Source organism: Anthonomus grandis, chromosome 7 (assembly GCF_022605725.1).
Source record: "Anthonomus grandis grandis chromosome 7, icAntGran1.3, whole genome shotgun sequence".
NCBI classification, from domain to species: Eukaryota; Metazoa; Arthropoda; class Insecta; order Coleoptera; family Curculionidae; genus Anthonomus; species Anthonomus grandis.
The window spans coordinates 29,786,308-29,804,356 of NC_065552.1; the positions used below are offsets into that span (position 1 = coordinate 29,786,308).

General features: G+C 31.7%; 1 protein-coding gene across 1 annotated transcript in view; it reads right to left on the minus strand.

Moving 5' to 3' along the window:
• LOC126738220 (protein diaphanous) overlaps positions 1-18,049 on the minus strand; it is a 49,047-nt gene that overhangs the window by 26,936 nt on the left and 4,062 nt on the right. The window contains 6 exon segments of the mRNA XM_050443441.1: positions 220-328; positions 11,068-11,223; positions 11,280-11,439; positions 11,492-11,696; positions 11,755-11,860; positions 15,388-15,558. Of these exon segments, the coding sequence (XP_050299398.1) occupies positions 220-328; positions 11,068-11,223; positions 11,280-11,439; positions 11,492-11,696; positions 11,755-11,860; positions 15,388-15,558 (907 nt within the window).

Consider the following 18,049-nt stretch of genomic DNA (forward strand, 5'->3'; position numbering starts at 1 on the left):
AAGTGAACTCATTTAAGTGACATAATTTCGAAAATTATATTTTTTTTTGTAACTGCTGCTTAGTACTATCACAATAATTGCATTGGAACTCAATATACAATATAAAAAAATATCATGAAGTTAACAGTCGTTCGAGTTTATTCTTCTTTCGGTGTGAGTTTCTTGTTGCATAAACATATTCTAGCCTTCTGAAAAAAGTAAATAAAATAAAATATTTACCTAATTTATCATAAAGTCCATTCCTAACAATTTCGTTTCTTAGATGTACCCGAAACTCGAAGTCCTCTGTTTCTGAGAGTAACGCGTTGACAAATTGCAAACACATACTCTAAAAAAAACATATTTTTATTAGTCGACGAAGTTAAAATATAAAATAATAAGTTTAAATATATCAATCCTCGGTGTTTTATAAAAAATGTTATGTGAAGATATTACTTATGTATGAAAGAATCGGATTACGCCTCTAGTAAAACCATAAAAATTATACTTTCTACCGAATTCTACCGAATTGAAAAAAAAAATAAACAGAAAAAGAACAATTGCGAAATACATAATTAATTTTAAAAAGGCCACTAATTTATTTAGACCCCCAACTTTTTTATTACTTTAGCTCAACCCAACATTCTGGAATCGTAAAGTGCACGACAGAAACATTAAAATGATGTAACATAAGTCTGCTCTTTCCATTAAGTTGAAACGGTAATTTATACCTCACTTTTTAAAAATGACTATTAAATTATAATTAGATTTTTGCGTCCTATAAAAAATCAATCAAGGACAAAATATGCTTAGAATAGTCCAACGAATAATCCCATAAATTTTTAACGCATGTTTAGAAAAGACCCTGTATAAAAAACGAGAACAAAGAATTTCCAAACATGTTTCTCTGTAAAAAATAATTGTAATTCCTAAACACTATAATTTACTAAGCAAGCTATTTCCATTTTTCTACCAAATTTACTCCAGATTTAGAACTTGAATGAGCAAAAAATTCACTAAAGAATAACTCGTCATCCGGTGAAGATAACATCTCATTCAAGATATTAAGAGATAATCATGAGCCTTTACTAAAAGCATTACAATACTAATAAATCTATTCTGTTCGAAAAAAAAAAACATTTCCTAATATTCTGAAAAAAGTTGTGTGTACAGAAATACAGAAGCTGCAATAATAAATGTTACAGATTATATAGTAAATATAGTAATACTTTATCAATAAATATAAAACCTTCAGAAGTTTTATTAATCTTCCCTGTGCTTTTGATACTGTACCCCATCCAATTTAATTAAAAAAAACTATAAAATGTTGGAATCAGAGTTCCAACTGTTGGGGCCAGTTTTATTTACTCCTTTGATAAATGATCTGTTCAGAGCTGTCAATGTGTATCCTATATCGATGACGTAGTTATTCTAGTCAGGGATACTTGTTGGAATCGCACCTTTCATAAAGCAGAAGAATATTTATCAAAAGTTCATTTGTGGCTAGAACTGCATCTTCTAACAATGAATGTTAAAAAAAACTATGGATGAACCATTTTTAAGGAGCAATAAGAACCATGTACCATTGCTAAATATTATATTCATGAATATTTATGTTTTACCGGACAGGAGAAATGTCAATGCATGAACATTGTAAATGAAGTGAAATTTGTCAAATAACTGAGGGTCGTTTTGTATAGGAATTTGCAAAAATCTTGTGTGATCATTGGTGAAATCTGTTTTGATGTATCACACAAAAATCTGTGATGAAGGTTTGTAATAATAAAAATAAAAGTTATTCGTCAGATTTTTGCAGTAAAAGCTTTGCAATGATGCACAATGTTTGGACGAGATCTGTTGAAAAAGGTTTTTTTTGCCAATTCAATTTCAAATTTATTCAAAAAAATATACATACTTACAGAAAAATTATTTACTCAGTTTACAATTTCTATACGTCAAAAAATATTTTTGAAGTACATTTTTTGTACATTGAAGTATATTTCCTGTCCTGATTTAACAGAGACCCGCCACCGCATTACACACACTTACTTAAAACTAACAAATTAAAACAATATTCTTTAAAGGAGACAATTATTGAGAAAGTACCTGATCAAAGGAAGTCCTGTGTGTGTTGATATAAATTCTAAATCTTTTGTTAAACAGTTTTAAGTTATTTATTGATCTTATTATAATTGGCAACAAGTTATAAAGTTTCGGGGTTACATATTTAAGGTGAATTGTTCTATTACGATAGCTTATTTCGATGAAAGCTTTTTAACGTGTGACTAGTGCACATAAAAAATATATTGAAAATATAATGGTAAATGGCAAAAATATGAGAACATTTCCTCTCAAATTCATTTATTGTCGTAATATTCTGTTGTTATCTCTATTTATTTTATAATAGGTAGGTAATTTCAGAGAATATTTAGTAGAAGTGTTTTATACACGTTAATATAATTCCTACTTTCTTCTAGATTTCCCTGTGTATGATATTTCATTATTACATTATAAGATAATATACAGGTACGAAAAATACATCGTATGCTACACATACCGGGGTTATTGCTTCAAATATTTGAGATGTAGTAATCGCGTTTAAAAACCAGATATGTAAATCCAGTTTCAATTTTTTAAATGCCAAAAAAAAACATTTTTCCCTTTTGAAAATGGTATATGATATATGTATATTCTACAGTATAATAAATAAACCTTGCCCATATATGGTTAATAACTACACCAAAACCAAAAATTTACTAAAAAATCGCTGAATAAACCTATATTTAACGGTAATAATGTATGATGTGTTGCTTCGTAATTAATTTTTTTAAATATTAATCAAATAGTCTTTGATTTTTATTTGTCCAATTGGTGCCCTTTTTTAAGCAATGGGATTAAAAAATTCGTAAATTCATCATAGGTTCTGTCTATTTAAGAACATTTTTTGACCAGAGATGGACATCTTATCTATCTGTAAACATAAGAGTCCAATGGCTTCTCAACAAAATCTATTCACTGAACTCAAGTAAACTAAATATACTTTTCAAAGCACCTTTTGGAAGGTCAATGAAATTGCCCCAAAGTATTATACACATTATTAATCTATGAACATTTCGACTTAATTGGAACCAATTCTGGACATCCTTTAGAGGATGTGCGCTGTCTGGGGCGTAAGGTCAGAAAACGACTTTACAGAAAAAAATGAAGTGGCAATGTGTTATATCTTAAAGATATTGACAAGAACAAATAAAAATGGCAGCGAACTGCAAACCTTAATAGTTTTGAGACTCGAAAAAAAGTTCGTCGTTTTGAAGTATAAAGTGGTGATTTAAGTGAAGGTTCGTTCAGAAGACAAGAAAGAAGGAGAGCAAAACGGGTGATGTTCAGCGAAATAAGAAAAAGGATGACAAGCTACTTGTAGCTCTTGGACTCTGTAATTGCTTGTTTACTTTTGTAATACTCTAGAATGGAAGTAAACATTTCAATTGATATTAAGACAATTAAATATAATCATAGGTAAAAGCTGAGTCAATATACTTTCTATTTTGTTTAATACATTCTATTAAAAACCTAAAAGTTATTGTATCGTCGTGAGCTCATGAATTAGTTATAATAGAATTAGACCAACTGTGAGGTGACTAAATAGTTGAGGATAAATAAAATCAAAATAATAAAAGTATCTTGTATCTAATACGTAAAACTTATTACCAAAAACTTCTTAATCTTCTTTCTCGGCCATTTCACCATTTTACTGATCTTCCTTCGGGTGCACTTTGCCAAATGCATTTTCACAATCAAATTAAGGAAACACTTATAAATAAAACAAAGACAACAGTAATTAGGCACTTAAAATAGTCACTATAAACTTAAAATATCCTTCTAAAACTATTAAAATGTGGGTTCATTAATTATATACGCCACTTTTGTTTACTAAAAACTAGTTTCTATAGGTCCTTAGATAAGTGAAGATAGGGTATCGTAGCTTCGTATCCAGCAAGATTTTTCGCGGGCAGTTGTTTTAATTGCTACGGCAATTTCACCGGAAATAAAATATTTCAATACAGGAGTATAAAATTAATTCATTAATTACCGGTGCCTTAAGGCTTCACTTTGTTTTTATTGAAGGAATAAGACGTTACGAATCATCTTTTTTTCCTTATCCAAGCTATCTTTTCACTATATAAAACCGAAACAATGTATATTTATGTCTTTAAAAAATCGTTTAAAATGCACTGCGATTTATGTATGAAGAATCATTATTATTATTGTTATTATTAACTGACTGAACAAGATTTCAATGTTGGAATGACAGAATCCTGATACTGTCGGTCGGTTCGCATAAGTGGGTTTATTTCAGAAAATTTACATCGGTTTAGGTGAATTTTTTCAAACCAATTGTTCTTGTGTAGTAACGATACTGTTTTGCTTCAAATACATTTTCAACAAAAAAAATTATTTTTATGATTAGTTTACGTAGAGCATTAATTGTATGGCTATGGCAAAATCAACTGACCAGCCTCTATAGAGTATTAAGTTTTCGATCTATTTTGCTCTACATGTTCATTCGTCTAAAGATTACCGTATTAACGTTAAAAAAATATTAGACATATTTGATAAATGATAAAATTCTATGCATTATTGCAAACAACTGTTATGTCACTTTTCAGAAATGTTTTGGAATAATAAAAAAGACGAATTATAATTAAGGGTAGCCGCGTAAACCTGCTCACTTATCTTAGTCTAACACTGATAAATATTTTAAATTACTATAATTTTCATGCGTATAATTTAATATTTATTTTTAGAATAGATTCTCTTCTTCGAAATGTATTCTGTTAGTATCGGGAGCCTAACGCGATTTTGGGGTAAACAGTCGAACGCTTGAGAAAAACAAACAAATAGATATGACCTATAGGATATGAATTAGTTTAAAGATTAAACAAGTCATTTGGGTACAGATTCTTTTTTCGATTATATAGCCTAGTTTTAGCATATAGAAATAAAAATATCCCTTTAAAAGAAAATATTAAAGTGACATTAACATTGAGCATTTTTATCTTTATCAGAACATTCTTGTTTGCGTCTTTAAATATTTTTTTGATAAATTTCAATGTAAAAATCATCAAGTGGTATATAGGTCGTTAAGATAAATTAAATAAAAAAAAAAATTTGTATCTTGCAAGGAGACTGATAACAAAACTAACTTAAAAAAAACACTATTAAATGAGGTTATTTTGACAAGTGTTTTGCAATTTCATAAGTTTTGAATTTATTTATGTGGTCGAAAAAATATTCAGTAGCCTAGCCGAACTCAATCTATATAATTTTTATGTGATTAATTCTTAGAACATTGAAAGGCTGTTCAAATGATTGTTTCTCAATGTTCTAAGGATTAATTAATCACATAAACCAATGTCCAAAGACAAAGAATAAGCTTTGTATATGTGTGAAATCAAATCTCTTTGTCATAGACGTCTCGTATACAAAATTCATGTAATTTTTTATAATGTTGATATTATACATAAACTTTTTGCCCGACAATTTCAAATCAATACCCAAAGTTTATGGATTGGGTTAAGATCAATGATCAATCTTACTGTGAGATGTAGGACAATTTTTCACCAAAACTATATATAAAGGATTATTCTTTATTTATATATCAATGGACTCCTTCGCCTAAGGGTTGAACAAATAATACCCTCTATTGCCACTAGGACTCATTATTTGATAGTATAAATAAATACATAACTAACACACATAAATACATTCTCCAAAATATACTTTATAAATTTATCAACTAAATTACTTTAGTGCTTAATTGTACTTTAAGTAGTGTGAGTGCACCAGTATGCTATAAAATTTATGACAGTATGATCTTCAGCGAAATGACAGAAATAAAAAAATAATATTTCTACGATCAGTAAAATAAAACAATATTCCCATCCTACCCTATAAAAAATCCCCGTAAAAGTTTTTACTTAATACCCATTCATTTAGCTAGTTTTTACATGTAGAAAATTTTGTTGTTCTTAACATATTCGGAAGGCTATTGTAAATTTTTGGACCAAGATAATAAATTTGTCGATGTGTGTCTGGGATTACTCAGGGTGTCATTATTACGCGAAGAATTTCTTGTATTTAGTCCATGCCCTAGTGTTTCTTTATAGTATATAGTAGCTATTATAAAATAGCCTCCCGTGCAGATCTCCGGGTGGAGCCTGATCTAAGAGGTCCAATCAAGCGTGAAACATTTAAGAGTGGATCTATGTAAAGTAAGTAGTCTGAACACGAGCATAAACGTCGTGCAGCAACAACTGCAAACAAACAGATCTCACATTTTAGCTGTAGCAGAGACAAGTGAACTTGGAAACAACCAAGATTCATCTTGGTTCCAAAGGTTGAATCTTGGATACGACTTCCTCACCCGATTTAGTTACAACTTCGGGCTCGCAGTCTTCACTTAAAGCGACAAACCTTGCCAGCGCGAAGAAGCTCTGGGATCCCCAGGGTTCGATGTTATGTGATTCAAAATAACAACAGAAAGATCCAAAATATTTCTGCTTGCTCTACAGACCACTCCGCAATACACAGTACAGAAGGTTTTTCAACGACCTTGCTGATAAAATCGACCATCTGCAAGCAAACCATCCAAGTGCAGAAAATATTATTACGGGAGACTTTAACGTTCACAATGTCAACTGGTGGAAGTATTCTAACAAGACTGATCATGAGCCACCAAGCGGATATTTTTGCGATTAGATCGATATCTGTAAAAAAACATGTAATGAGCGAAGCGCAAACTTCTCAGTTGCTCAAATGTATCAGATGTTAACTTAGCTCGGAGAGACGACGGAAGTGATAGTCTGACCTCAGACAGAGTTTTAAATCAGAGTCACTCTATAATTGGCCAAAGGAGATCTGACAATAATCCTGGAAAGCTGGCGGCATCTACTCCATTGACTTCAATATCGGTCTCAAAAGTCTCACTTGATATTGGTGAGTCTGATCTTATGAAATATCTAAAGGCAAACTTTGGACAGGACATAGATTTATAATTGAAAATACAATGTCAAGTCTAAGGAATACAAGGCTTTCAGAGTTAAGGCACCAAAAGAAATTGACGAAAATCTGCTACAGCCTCAAAACTAGCCGGAAGACATAGTTGTCAAGAAATTCACTTTTTATTTATTTTTTCGTCCCCAAAACCAAAGGCCTACGTCCAGTTACAGAAAAACCGGGTATTCGGGAAAGGCCAAAAAAATTAAAGTCACAAACGGAGTGAAGATTGTTAATCTAAACACAAGAAGCATTCGACTTAAATCTGCTGACTTGGAGTTGGAACTGTTCTTACACTTAAATGCCTATCCTGAGACTGTCTGCATCACAGAAACTTGGTTGTCGGATATAGAGATCATATGAGGTCGCGTCATACTACTGTAAGGACTCATGTGGTGGTGGTGGTGTGGCAATATTTGTCAGATCTGATTTTAGTACTTATAAACATATAGAAAATAAAGACTTTTCACTATCTGGTAACTTTAAATGTGATGCTGCTCTTCTCCAGGCTGTAAATAGTGTTAAGATTTTAGTTTTTTGTATATATCGTCCTCCTAGCTCTGATTTTAAAACTTTTAGTAAATACTTTAAGAAATTGTTAAAGCTTTTATATAAACCTAATATTTTAATGTGTTTTTGTGGTGATTTTAATTATGATTTTATTTCCAGATGTAAAGAAGCAGTATATATTGTGGACGCATTTAGCTCATATGGTCTTAAACTAGTTTTTTCTGAACCTTTTAGAACTCAGGGATCATCTTGCACCTTGATTGATAATATATTCACTAACGCTGCACTGTTTTCAACTGAAACCTTTGAAGTGGCGTTTCCTGATCATTGTGCTCAGATACTGAGTTTTGACTTGGGAAACCCTATCAGTCACGATTTAAGCAAATTTTCTATGAGTTCTAGATCCTATTCTGATGAAAACATACACTATTTTAACAACTTGTTGTCTAAAGAATATTGGCTGTCAATTATTGAGACTCTGGATTTTGAAAGTAAATTTTCTTCCTTCTTTGACACGTTCTTCAGTTTATTTAATATACGCTTTCAAAATGTAAACAAATCAAAGCCATATCACAGAAAGTCTCATCAGTGGATAACACTATTGATAATTAATGAGGGCAAACAGACATCCTGTAGAAGGAGATTGAAGGTACATAGAGAAAATATCGAAAATGCTAAAAAAGCCTATAATTTAACAAAGTTGCTTACTTCTAACAATATAACTCGATCCTCATGGGAAATTATTAACTCAATCACGAACTTCTCAGGTCGCAGAACAAGGTGTGTTCCTAATTTGGTTACTGATATTGGAAATAAAGTTACTGGCAACCTCAATATTGCTAATACCTTTAATAATTTTTTTGTAGAGTCAGTGCGAAAGATCACAGATAATTTTCAGGCACCCATGGGTATGAATGTGCCTTTCAACAGTTTATCCCAATCTCTTTTTCTGTTCCCTCTCACAGAAGGTGAAACACTTGAGATTATAAAATCTTCCTCCAGGAAAAAGTCATCCGGTGTAGACGAGGTACCTTGTTACTTATTGTTAGCATGTGCTAGGCATATTATCTCACCATTTACCTATCTTCTGAATTTATCATTTCAGTTTGGATATTTTCCTAAAGAGCTAAAAACAGCTGTTGTCATACCTCTTCATAAAAAGGGGGAGACAGCAGAAGTGAGTAACTATAGGCCTATTGCTCTCCTCTCTGTATTCTCAAAGGTCTTCGAAAAATCTTTTAAAAGAAGACTTATTGCGTTTTTAGATTCTTTTGCTATACTGTCATGTCATCAGTTAATATCTGGATAAAAAATTATTAAGATACTTTGGGAATTATAGGAGATACGCGCATTATCTCGATGATGCTTAGGTTACTAGCAGTAAATGTCGTTTGATATATTGTGCGTTGTAGATTTTGGTTGTTGGATTTGGATATGGATGCTAACTTCAGACATATGCAAAAATATATTTAAAAAAAACACAGTGGTGGCAACTTTTTTGTTAAGAATATTGTTTTATGCTGAAAATTTTTTTGGTTAGTCTCAAAGTATATATTATTAGTTAGCAAACATCAGAAAATTTTAAAGATTAAATTTTTTAACTGTCACAAAATACAGCGAATTAAAAAAATATTCAGTGAGTTGAGAAGTGAGTGTGAATGAGTGAGAAAAATTGAAAAATCGATTTGACATCATTGTCTGAGAAATGGTGAACTTAAACACCTTGCCTATGGTTTGCAGCTATGCTTATTCTAGGCATTCAATATTCTAAGACAATGCTTTTCCCCAACGTTGAATTCTTTGTCCCTTGCCTTAGGTCCTTTTTAGGCTAGCCTGAAACCAGTTACAGAATGGGTGGATTTCTCCCTCACTTGAGGGCATTAAGGAGTGATGTCATTGGGACATTACTAAACGCTCTTTCTATGTGTTACTTCTTTGTCACCAGATGCGCTTAACAGGTCCAGAAATCTATTTCGGTCATTCAGGGCTGACCGAAGTGGGTATAGTGTTCAAATTTTGTCCATTATACCGATATACCTAGCAGCGATTTTTTCCACAGTTTGTATTAGAAATGATGTTAATCTAGTATGCTTCTGACTTCGCAGTTTGATCTTTAGTTTTACGTATTTTTGGCAGGTACAGAATAGAAGTTTTCTGCCATGTTGTAGAGGTTATGCCCTATGCTATGCATCAGTGGCGGCTTTTGGGGTAGAGCCACAGTGCCATGGCTCTACCTAATAAACGTTGAAAATAAAAAAAATAATTTATTTTTTAAATTTTACTTCAGTCCAAAAAAATATCTGTATATTAATATTTAATACCAATTATAAAATTAAAATACTGGAACGCAGCCAGTGCAAGATTCCGCAAATTTCGCTAATGCGGAATCGAAGACGTAGTTGTCGCGCCAGGCCCCGTATCGATGCATGTTACGTCGAATAATCACAATACGGCAAATTAAATAATTTTGGGCCAGGCTCCAAACCAATAGAATCTTTTCTAGCAAAACGTGCGTGATATTGTTTGTTTTGATTATTCATCGGGCGTTCGCGGTTCCGTAGAGATCTTTTATTTTATTTGGCTGGCGTTTTCGGCTTTGTTGGTGTTTTTTATTTTTATTAAATATTAAAAACAATGAATAAAATTAGTTTTTTAAAAGCAAATCCATTTCCAAATTAGATCAAGGTTTGGCCCTACCTCCCTGAACTGTCACGAGCCGCCACTGCTATGCATGCTCTAAAGATTTTACAAAAATGTAGCAATTGGGTTCCTTCACCTTTTTAAGTAAATTCCATCTGGGTCTGTGGATTTGTATAATTGAAATTCATTTAATGCTTTATTTGGTAGTCTCACGGGTAATTATTTCCAATCATATTTTATTAGCCTTGTTTGTCTTCTAGGAGAATTTGTCAAAATTCATCTTTCAATCGAAAATTGTTCTTTTGTAAATTTTTTTAGCTTAATTTCGATAAAGTAACTATTAACACATGTTAATGTATTTTTTACTTGCAGAATATTTTCGTTCAAAAAAAAATATGTAAAATCCGGCATTGCTATTTTTGATGCACTTAAAGATTGTGCATTACACTTATCTATATTGTGCGGTAATCTGTGTATTTAGTACTCATTAGTGTTTTTTTTTTCTGTTAAAGAATTTTACAGAAATACCCTATTATTTAATAATAAAATGCGAAAAGCAATACTTTATTGTCTATTTATTATTAAAAATATTTGCTGTCTCTTAAATATGCCCACAAACTCTTTTTGGGAAATAAAATTAATAGACATGCTTGGTATGGACTCTTAGTAGGAGCAAATAATATTATAAAAGACATTACCCTTACCTGATGTGGAAATATTTAAAACGCACTTTATTCCTTCTGTACGCCTAATTGCTTTTTGGTATATTTTGTACATTTAAATTAAACTAAATACTATTCTACTATTCTCATAAAAATAAAACGGTAATATATACCCTATATATTATAAGAAACCAGTACACTTAAATGTTTGAATATTTACCTGCAACTCGGCATTATTGCTTTTGACGATTCCATTCACTATAGGTAAGAACCTTTCCCTATTTTGATTCTCTGCTACTTTGGTTATGGCCAGAAGTACCTTACTAGATCCTTCCACCTCTCCTTCCCCTGATATTAAACACATTGGAGCCAAAATCTATAAAACAAAAACACCGTCAATGAAAAATAAAATATTATTTAATCTATCCTTACCTTTAATGCCTGGACCATAATATGTGGCTTATCGATATCTAAACATTTAGCGACACTCTCGTGCCCATTACTATCTGCCAACACTAACTTTATCCCAGCAGTGTTGTTCATGAATTTTTCGAGACACCTTAGACACTCATATTGGAGCTTGACATCTTTACTGCAAAGAAAATAATTAGTTTTAAGATCCTGCAGTTAAATTGTTAACTTACTGTTTTAATCCTACATCCAGGACCTTCAATATATACTGCAGCCCTTGCCCTCCAAACTTCTCAACCCAACTTAAGGGGTTGTTAGCCAATGCGACCCTTAAACTTTCGGTGCAACTCAGTAGTTTATTAAGTTGGATATATTCGCTGCGCATGTGCGTTTCTAAGTAATTTATGTAGTCTTCTGGTTCGTTAAATTTATTATTGCCTGTAAAAAAAAAAATGTACAATTGTGGAATATTATATTGCTTTTAGTCATCTATTACCTGATTCGGTTTTGTTTTTGTTTTGCATAATCAGCATGTACTTCTTCTGTTCCAGGCTGAGGTTTCGAAGAGGTCGCTTCTTGTCGTCATTAAGATTCATGTCACTCTAAATAAAACAAAAAGAAAAAAGTGTTTGTAAAAATAGTAGTATTAAAGAGAAAAAGGCGATTGTAAGGATCTTTAATAGAAAGGTTGTTTCAATAAGAGCCCAAGATTTCATAAAAAACATGGTCTTCTGTAGCAAAATATTGAAATATTTATTGACTTAGAAAATATACATTTAGGAATTATGTATGAAATAAATTATCTTTTAAATGGCCGCCACGGCTTTGCTGGTATATGCGTATCCTTTTGACGAAAATGTCAAAAACGTTACTGTATACATGTGGTGATATTTTCTTGATACATCGTCAAATTTCGGCTTTCAATTCTTCAGTGGTTGCAGGCTTATTGGCATAAACCTGTAACTTCAGATAACCCTACAGCCAGAAGTGTAAAGGCAAATCGCAAGAGCGTAGAGGCCAAATCGGGACACGACCAGGAACAAACTTTTGGAAGATCGTCAATGTTTTACGTCTTGCTGAAATTACATGTTATCAAGATTAATAGCTTACAAATGAGGCACAAGAAACTGTGTTATCATAGCACGATAATGTTCGGCATTCATCGTTACTGCACTACCTTCTTAGTTTTCGAAAAAAAACGGTCCAATTATTTCTGCAGACCATAATGCACACCATACAGTGCATTGCTTTCTGGTGAATCATTTGTGGATTTTCTAAGCCCAGGAGCTTGAAAGCTTGGGCGATTGACAGAATACTGAAAAAGCTTCTACTCCTCGACATAAAATATACAAAATTGATTTCTTCTATATTTCGGACGTTTACGTTTTCGGAAGTTTTACCAGGTGTTTATGGTTTGTTTTTATTTAGGGATATAAATAAATAAAGATAAGAATATAGATATTGGCGATATTGCATTTGCATAAGTAGTTATTGCAATAAACTTTTTTCGTGAAAATGGTGAGTGCGAATGTAGAAAACAAAAGTTAGAAATGGATTCTGAGAAGAAGAAGCTGCTGTTGGTAAATTTCTGGACAGCCAAATAGTTACATTTCCTTTTCTTATTAACAAACCTAATATATTTCATGCTTGACTTCATGCTGATTCTTAAGCTCGAACTGGTTTTACTCCAGATTCATTCATGCCCAATTCAAGAATGAGCCTTAAGCCAGATGCCATACCTTCATTTAACCTCTCAAGGTTAATACAAGTTAACCAGATAAGGTAAGTTAGAATGGTCTTTGTAACAAATGGCTCCAGCAGAGGTGGTAAGCTTTAACTTTAATTAATAATGATAAACTGCTTGGAGAGTTAAACTAAGCTCTTTAATTAATAGTTCTCCTTTATCATAGTAAAAATATAGGTCAGTCCATTAAAAAAATGTATTTTTTTCAGACCATTAATATGCACCAACGCCGACAACGGAATATGCCCCAAATTGACGGATTGTTATGTAGTACCTTTAAAAATATATATAATGAAAGTGAAACTCAATACACAGCAAAACTCGTCTTATTTCTGTATAGAATTTTTGACAGCCTCAATGGTAAACTTTCTCTGAAGCTGATGGTAAACTGAGCAAATTCCTGTTAATTTTACTTTTAGCAAATTTTTTTATTGTCTCTTTTATTGCTGATTTATTGATAGTTATTTAATTTATAATATTTACCATGGAAATTACTGCTGAACCGAGAATTTATTAAATTTTTATTTATTTATATACTATATTTTATTTACTATTGTACATTTACTCTATTCTTTTATAATATCATTTATAAGTTTTATTTTAACATTTTTTCTTATTATCTCTTTCATTGCTAATTCGTTGATAGTTACTTAATTTTTAATATTTACTAAGGAAGATTACTGCTGAATTAAATAGGTTGTAATTCCTTGATGATTTTATTAAATTTTATTGACGTTTATTTACTACAACCATTCGCAACAACCGGCATAAAATCGACCTTACAAATTTTGTTCTTCAAACAACAAAGTTCTAATATAACTTGTGAATATTCTTTGTTTAATTTTTGAAACCCAGAACTATGTATCTATTATGAAATATATGCGTCTTTCAGACATTATAGTACGCAAATAAAAAAAGTGATAAATGAGGGAGGACTGTTTAATGTGGAGACAGAAAAGTCCGAATTTAACAGATTGGGCAGATTGAAAATATGCCTACTAGTTTCCGAAAGAACCACACATTTCCCACTAATTTTAAGCGCACGGTTGTAGAGAAAAATTCAAATTTGGCGCCATACTAAAATTTTTAATTGACAAGCCACAAACTTATTTTGGTTTCCGATTAGCATTACTTCTCGATAGTCAGAGAGCGCAACATTAAATCGACGGTTCAGTGTTTTATTGGCTCTTATAGGAATTTCTTATCTAAGAAGTATTAATCTATGTTCTGAGGTCCAAATGCGACTCTATTAACGAAGCCATCGAGCCATTCCTCAAGGGAACTAATTGGTGAATTCTCTTCACTGTTCATGGTGTGCTGGCAGAAGTTGTTGAATCATGCAGCTGTAAATCTTTGATAAGAATTCGCTGAAGAGTGCCTGTTGAAATTTCCAGTTCTTTGATGGCGAATTGATATCTTTCCTTTTTTTGGCCTTTCTGTCACACTCTTGCGAACTGCCTATGAGCTCGTATCGTGTGGTTTACATCACTAACCAGTACTTTCGAATTTTTTATTATTCTTTTCACAGTAGATGAATTAGAAATATTATTTCGACCAAACAATGGAGGCACTTTACGATTAATGGCAATTAAACTTTACCATTTTGATAATATTTTTTGATAATCAGGACGCGTTGTTATACCGTGTTATAAATAATCCACATTTACTAATTCCCATTTGTCATATTTCGATCTGTCATGAAAAAGTCATGGCGTGCAATTCAAATATTGCATTTTTACTTAAATACCCTTTATATCTATACTGGAAAAGAAAAAGGGGAGAGACTGGTAATTTAAGCATACTTATATGTCATGTTTGAAAAAGCTTATCCCAGCAGAATAACTTAAACTATTCTGTTGTTGTGCTAGTGCCTTTAATAATATTAAACATGGAATGTAGATGCAGATATAATATATCATTGGAAATTCATAACATCTATGAATTTCCGGATAAGTCAGTGTTGAACAACTGGCATGTGAATAAAGTAAATAAACAAGCTATGTTAATTCTCATTATAACAGGCTGTTTTATACTTACAATGATTATCATTACGAAAAAAATCTTGAGGCTCTAAAAATTTTAATGGGCATTATCCCCCTATAATTTTAATGTTGGATTGTCAAGTAATCTCCAGGTTTAGAGCCAAGAGAACAAAATTTAAAAAAAGTAAAAAAATCAGCTGATTCAGACTTAAGGTAATTTTTAGACTCTGCACAAAAGGAAAATTCAAGAGAAGAATGCTAAAGTAGCCCTGAAGAAAGCCATTGCCAAAACGTTATAACGACCATGTAAAATTCAACTTATGTTAAGATACTTTATATTAACTGTTTGTTCATTAATTAATAACATTCCTAAGCCCTTCTACCTTAAAGTATATGGCCTTACCAGTAATTCTTCATACTGCCTAATAATATCCTTTTCAGACATTGATTTAACCTTCTTCTCGTAGTCTTCGTCTTCGGTGGGGAGTTCGGAATCCCCATTGGAACCTAACTGGGAGGTGGGTCTCCCCCCTGTTGGCTTCTTGCCAGTGCCAGTTTTGAACCATGATTCTAACTGAAAAGATAAAATTTAATTAATCCACACGAAATTAACAATTCAATTTTTTTAACTAAAGTGAATAAGACGTTTTTATAACAATTTATGAATTAAGTGGTATAAATAAATAGGAGTGTCAATTAAGAAGAGAATTGATTTAGAATTAATCCTTTGAGATTATATGTCAATATATTTGAGATCTGTGACTTCTTTTTGCCTCAGTGAATAAAACGTTTTTCGACAATTCAAAACCTGGTATTCCATAGAATACAGACGACTATGACACGTGATACCACAAGTTTTTAATCTCTGAAAATACGAAAAATATCGTAAAAATATTAACTGCGTGGCAATGCCACACTCATATTTAAAAACCGGATTGGAAAATGGAAATGGAACTCTCCCTTGAAAATATAATGTATAGAGTATCCATTAAAAACAAATCGGTATATTTTACTAACTTCTTGGTGACTCACTCTGCACATGTAAAATTATTTTTATTAACTATAGAGTTATATAACATAGATTTGGTATACCTATATATAGGAATTTGCTAAGGAACTGGTTTCTCTACCTCGTACCGCTTCATCTTAGCCATACATTTTGTTTTTCGTGCAATTTTCACATTTTATGAAAAAACTCAAAATGTTATTAACGATAAAATACTTTAACCTTCCTATTATCTCACCACACCAATAATCGTTTTAGTACTAATTAATACGATAATACGATAATAAACTACTTTTATAATTCATCCGATATACCTATAGCATGCCAATACGTATATGAATTTTTATTACAGGAAGGAATAGCACTTTAGGTCGTAATATAATATACCATATACCCACATCCTTTAATGGGCTCTAACCGTTACAACGGCAATATTCGTTAATTTTCAAAATGTTTTTAAGAAACAATGGGTTGGTATGTGAAACGACATACCCAAATAAAAATCTGACTCATATCGAATTCTTTTGATAATGGATCAATTTTTTCATTGTTGCTACTCAGTTCAAGGTTGATTACAGAAATGGTGATTATTCGGTGCTGTTGTATTTACTGATGTTTTATAGCACCCAATATTACATATTTCTTAATCTGAAAACAAACATAGACCCAGTAATAAACGAATAACAAATGGTTTATCTCACGGATTAAAAATAACATTCCGCATTATTAGAAGAGTCTTGCGTCGGGTATTTGTGTCAACTCGATAAAGTGTAATACTGATGCTTTCTGAATTTTTCAGAATTGATATTGAATGTTATATGTGTGACCTACACACCTCGCATTGAAATTTATGGTACGGTTTTATTGTCATTTCGACTTTGAACTGTCTTTATATGGGGTTTTGAGAAGGAAAATCGGTTAGCCCTGAATACAATGGGTTTTGCCTATACTATGTTTTTTTTTGTTTGGAATTGCACACTGCGTATAATGAATTCTTGCGTGTAGATATTCTTTAAAGATTTCAATAACAATTGTAATATTGAAGGACAATCAAACAATAAAATTGGCATTTTTATTTTCTGAAACGAATTCTGAATAATTCTGCCAGGAGATCGGTGAAACGTCATCAACTCCAACCTAACACACCTAGCACAAGAACCAAATAAGCGTAGCAACCTAACACAACAAGAATTCAGAAGAATTTGACAGATAGCAACTAACTGCAAAAATGATGTATTACTCGTAGATTAAAAACTCCTGTACCAGAATAGAGTAAAGTCGCACCAAATTTTAAAAAAAGCGGCAAATTATTAGCACGCAACTATAGGTCCATAAGACTAATTATTATTTGCAAAACTATGGAGTCCATTGTTCAAGATAAATTACATTAGGTTAAAAAAATGCAACAGGTGGTAATGAAATTACTGCATTTTACTACTCTTCGGTACATTTTGAATAGATACCCATAAGAAGAGGTTTCATTTATTCACACTAAATTTCAGCAAAATCAAAAATTCATTGGCTCCGAAATGTGTTTTGGGAAATTTGAAATAAATCTTGTGTATTTAAATGCAACAAAACAATACATCTGTGGTGTCATTATGATGGGTATATATTTGTTGCTATGATTTTTTACGATAGATTTGAAAATAGTTAATATTATTTTTAGTGAACATCTCTTAGCCATAGACTACACACTATTTTAAAATTTATTTGCGGTAATTTTTATTTTTATTTTTTTAATTTTTCATTATAATCTTCAGTTATGAAATTAACGTTTTCTGATTATGCATCTAATATACGCACCTGCATCATATAATGCCTTAGAAGCCAAAAGGCTTTACGAGGAACAATTTCCGAATTGTGGAATTTCTGATAGGAGAAATGTTTTCGACGAGTTTGAAGAAAACTGGTAACAATTATATTTTATTAGGAAATAAATGCGTAATTTTAGGAATGTTTTTCAAAGCTAACCGTAATTGCGTCAGTCATGGTAATGGCACCGAAGAAATTAGTAGATGCCTTGTAGGGCAGATCCTTCTACAAGAGTACGAAAATT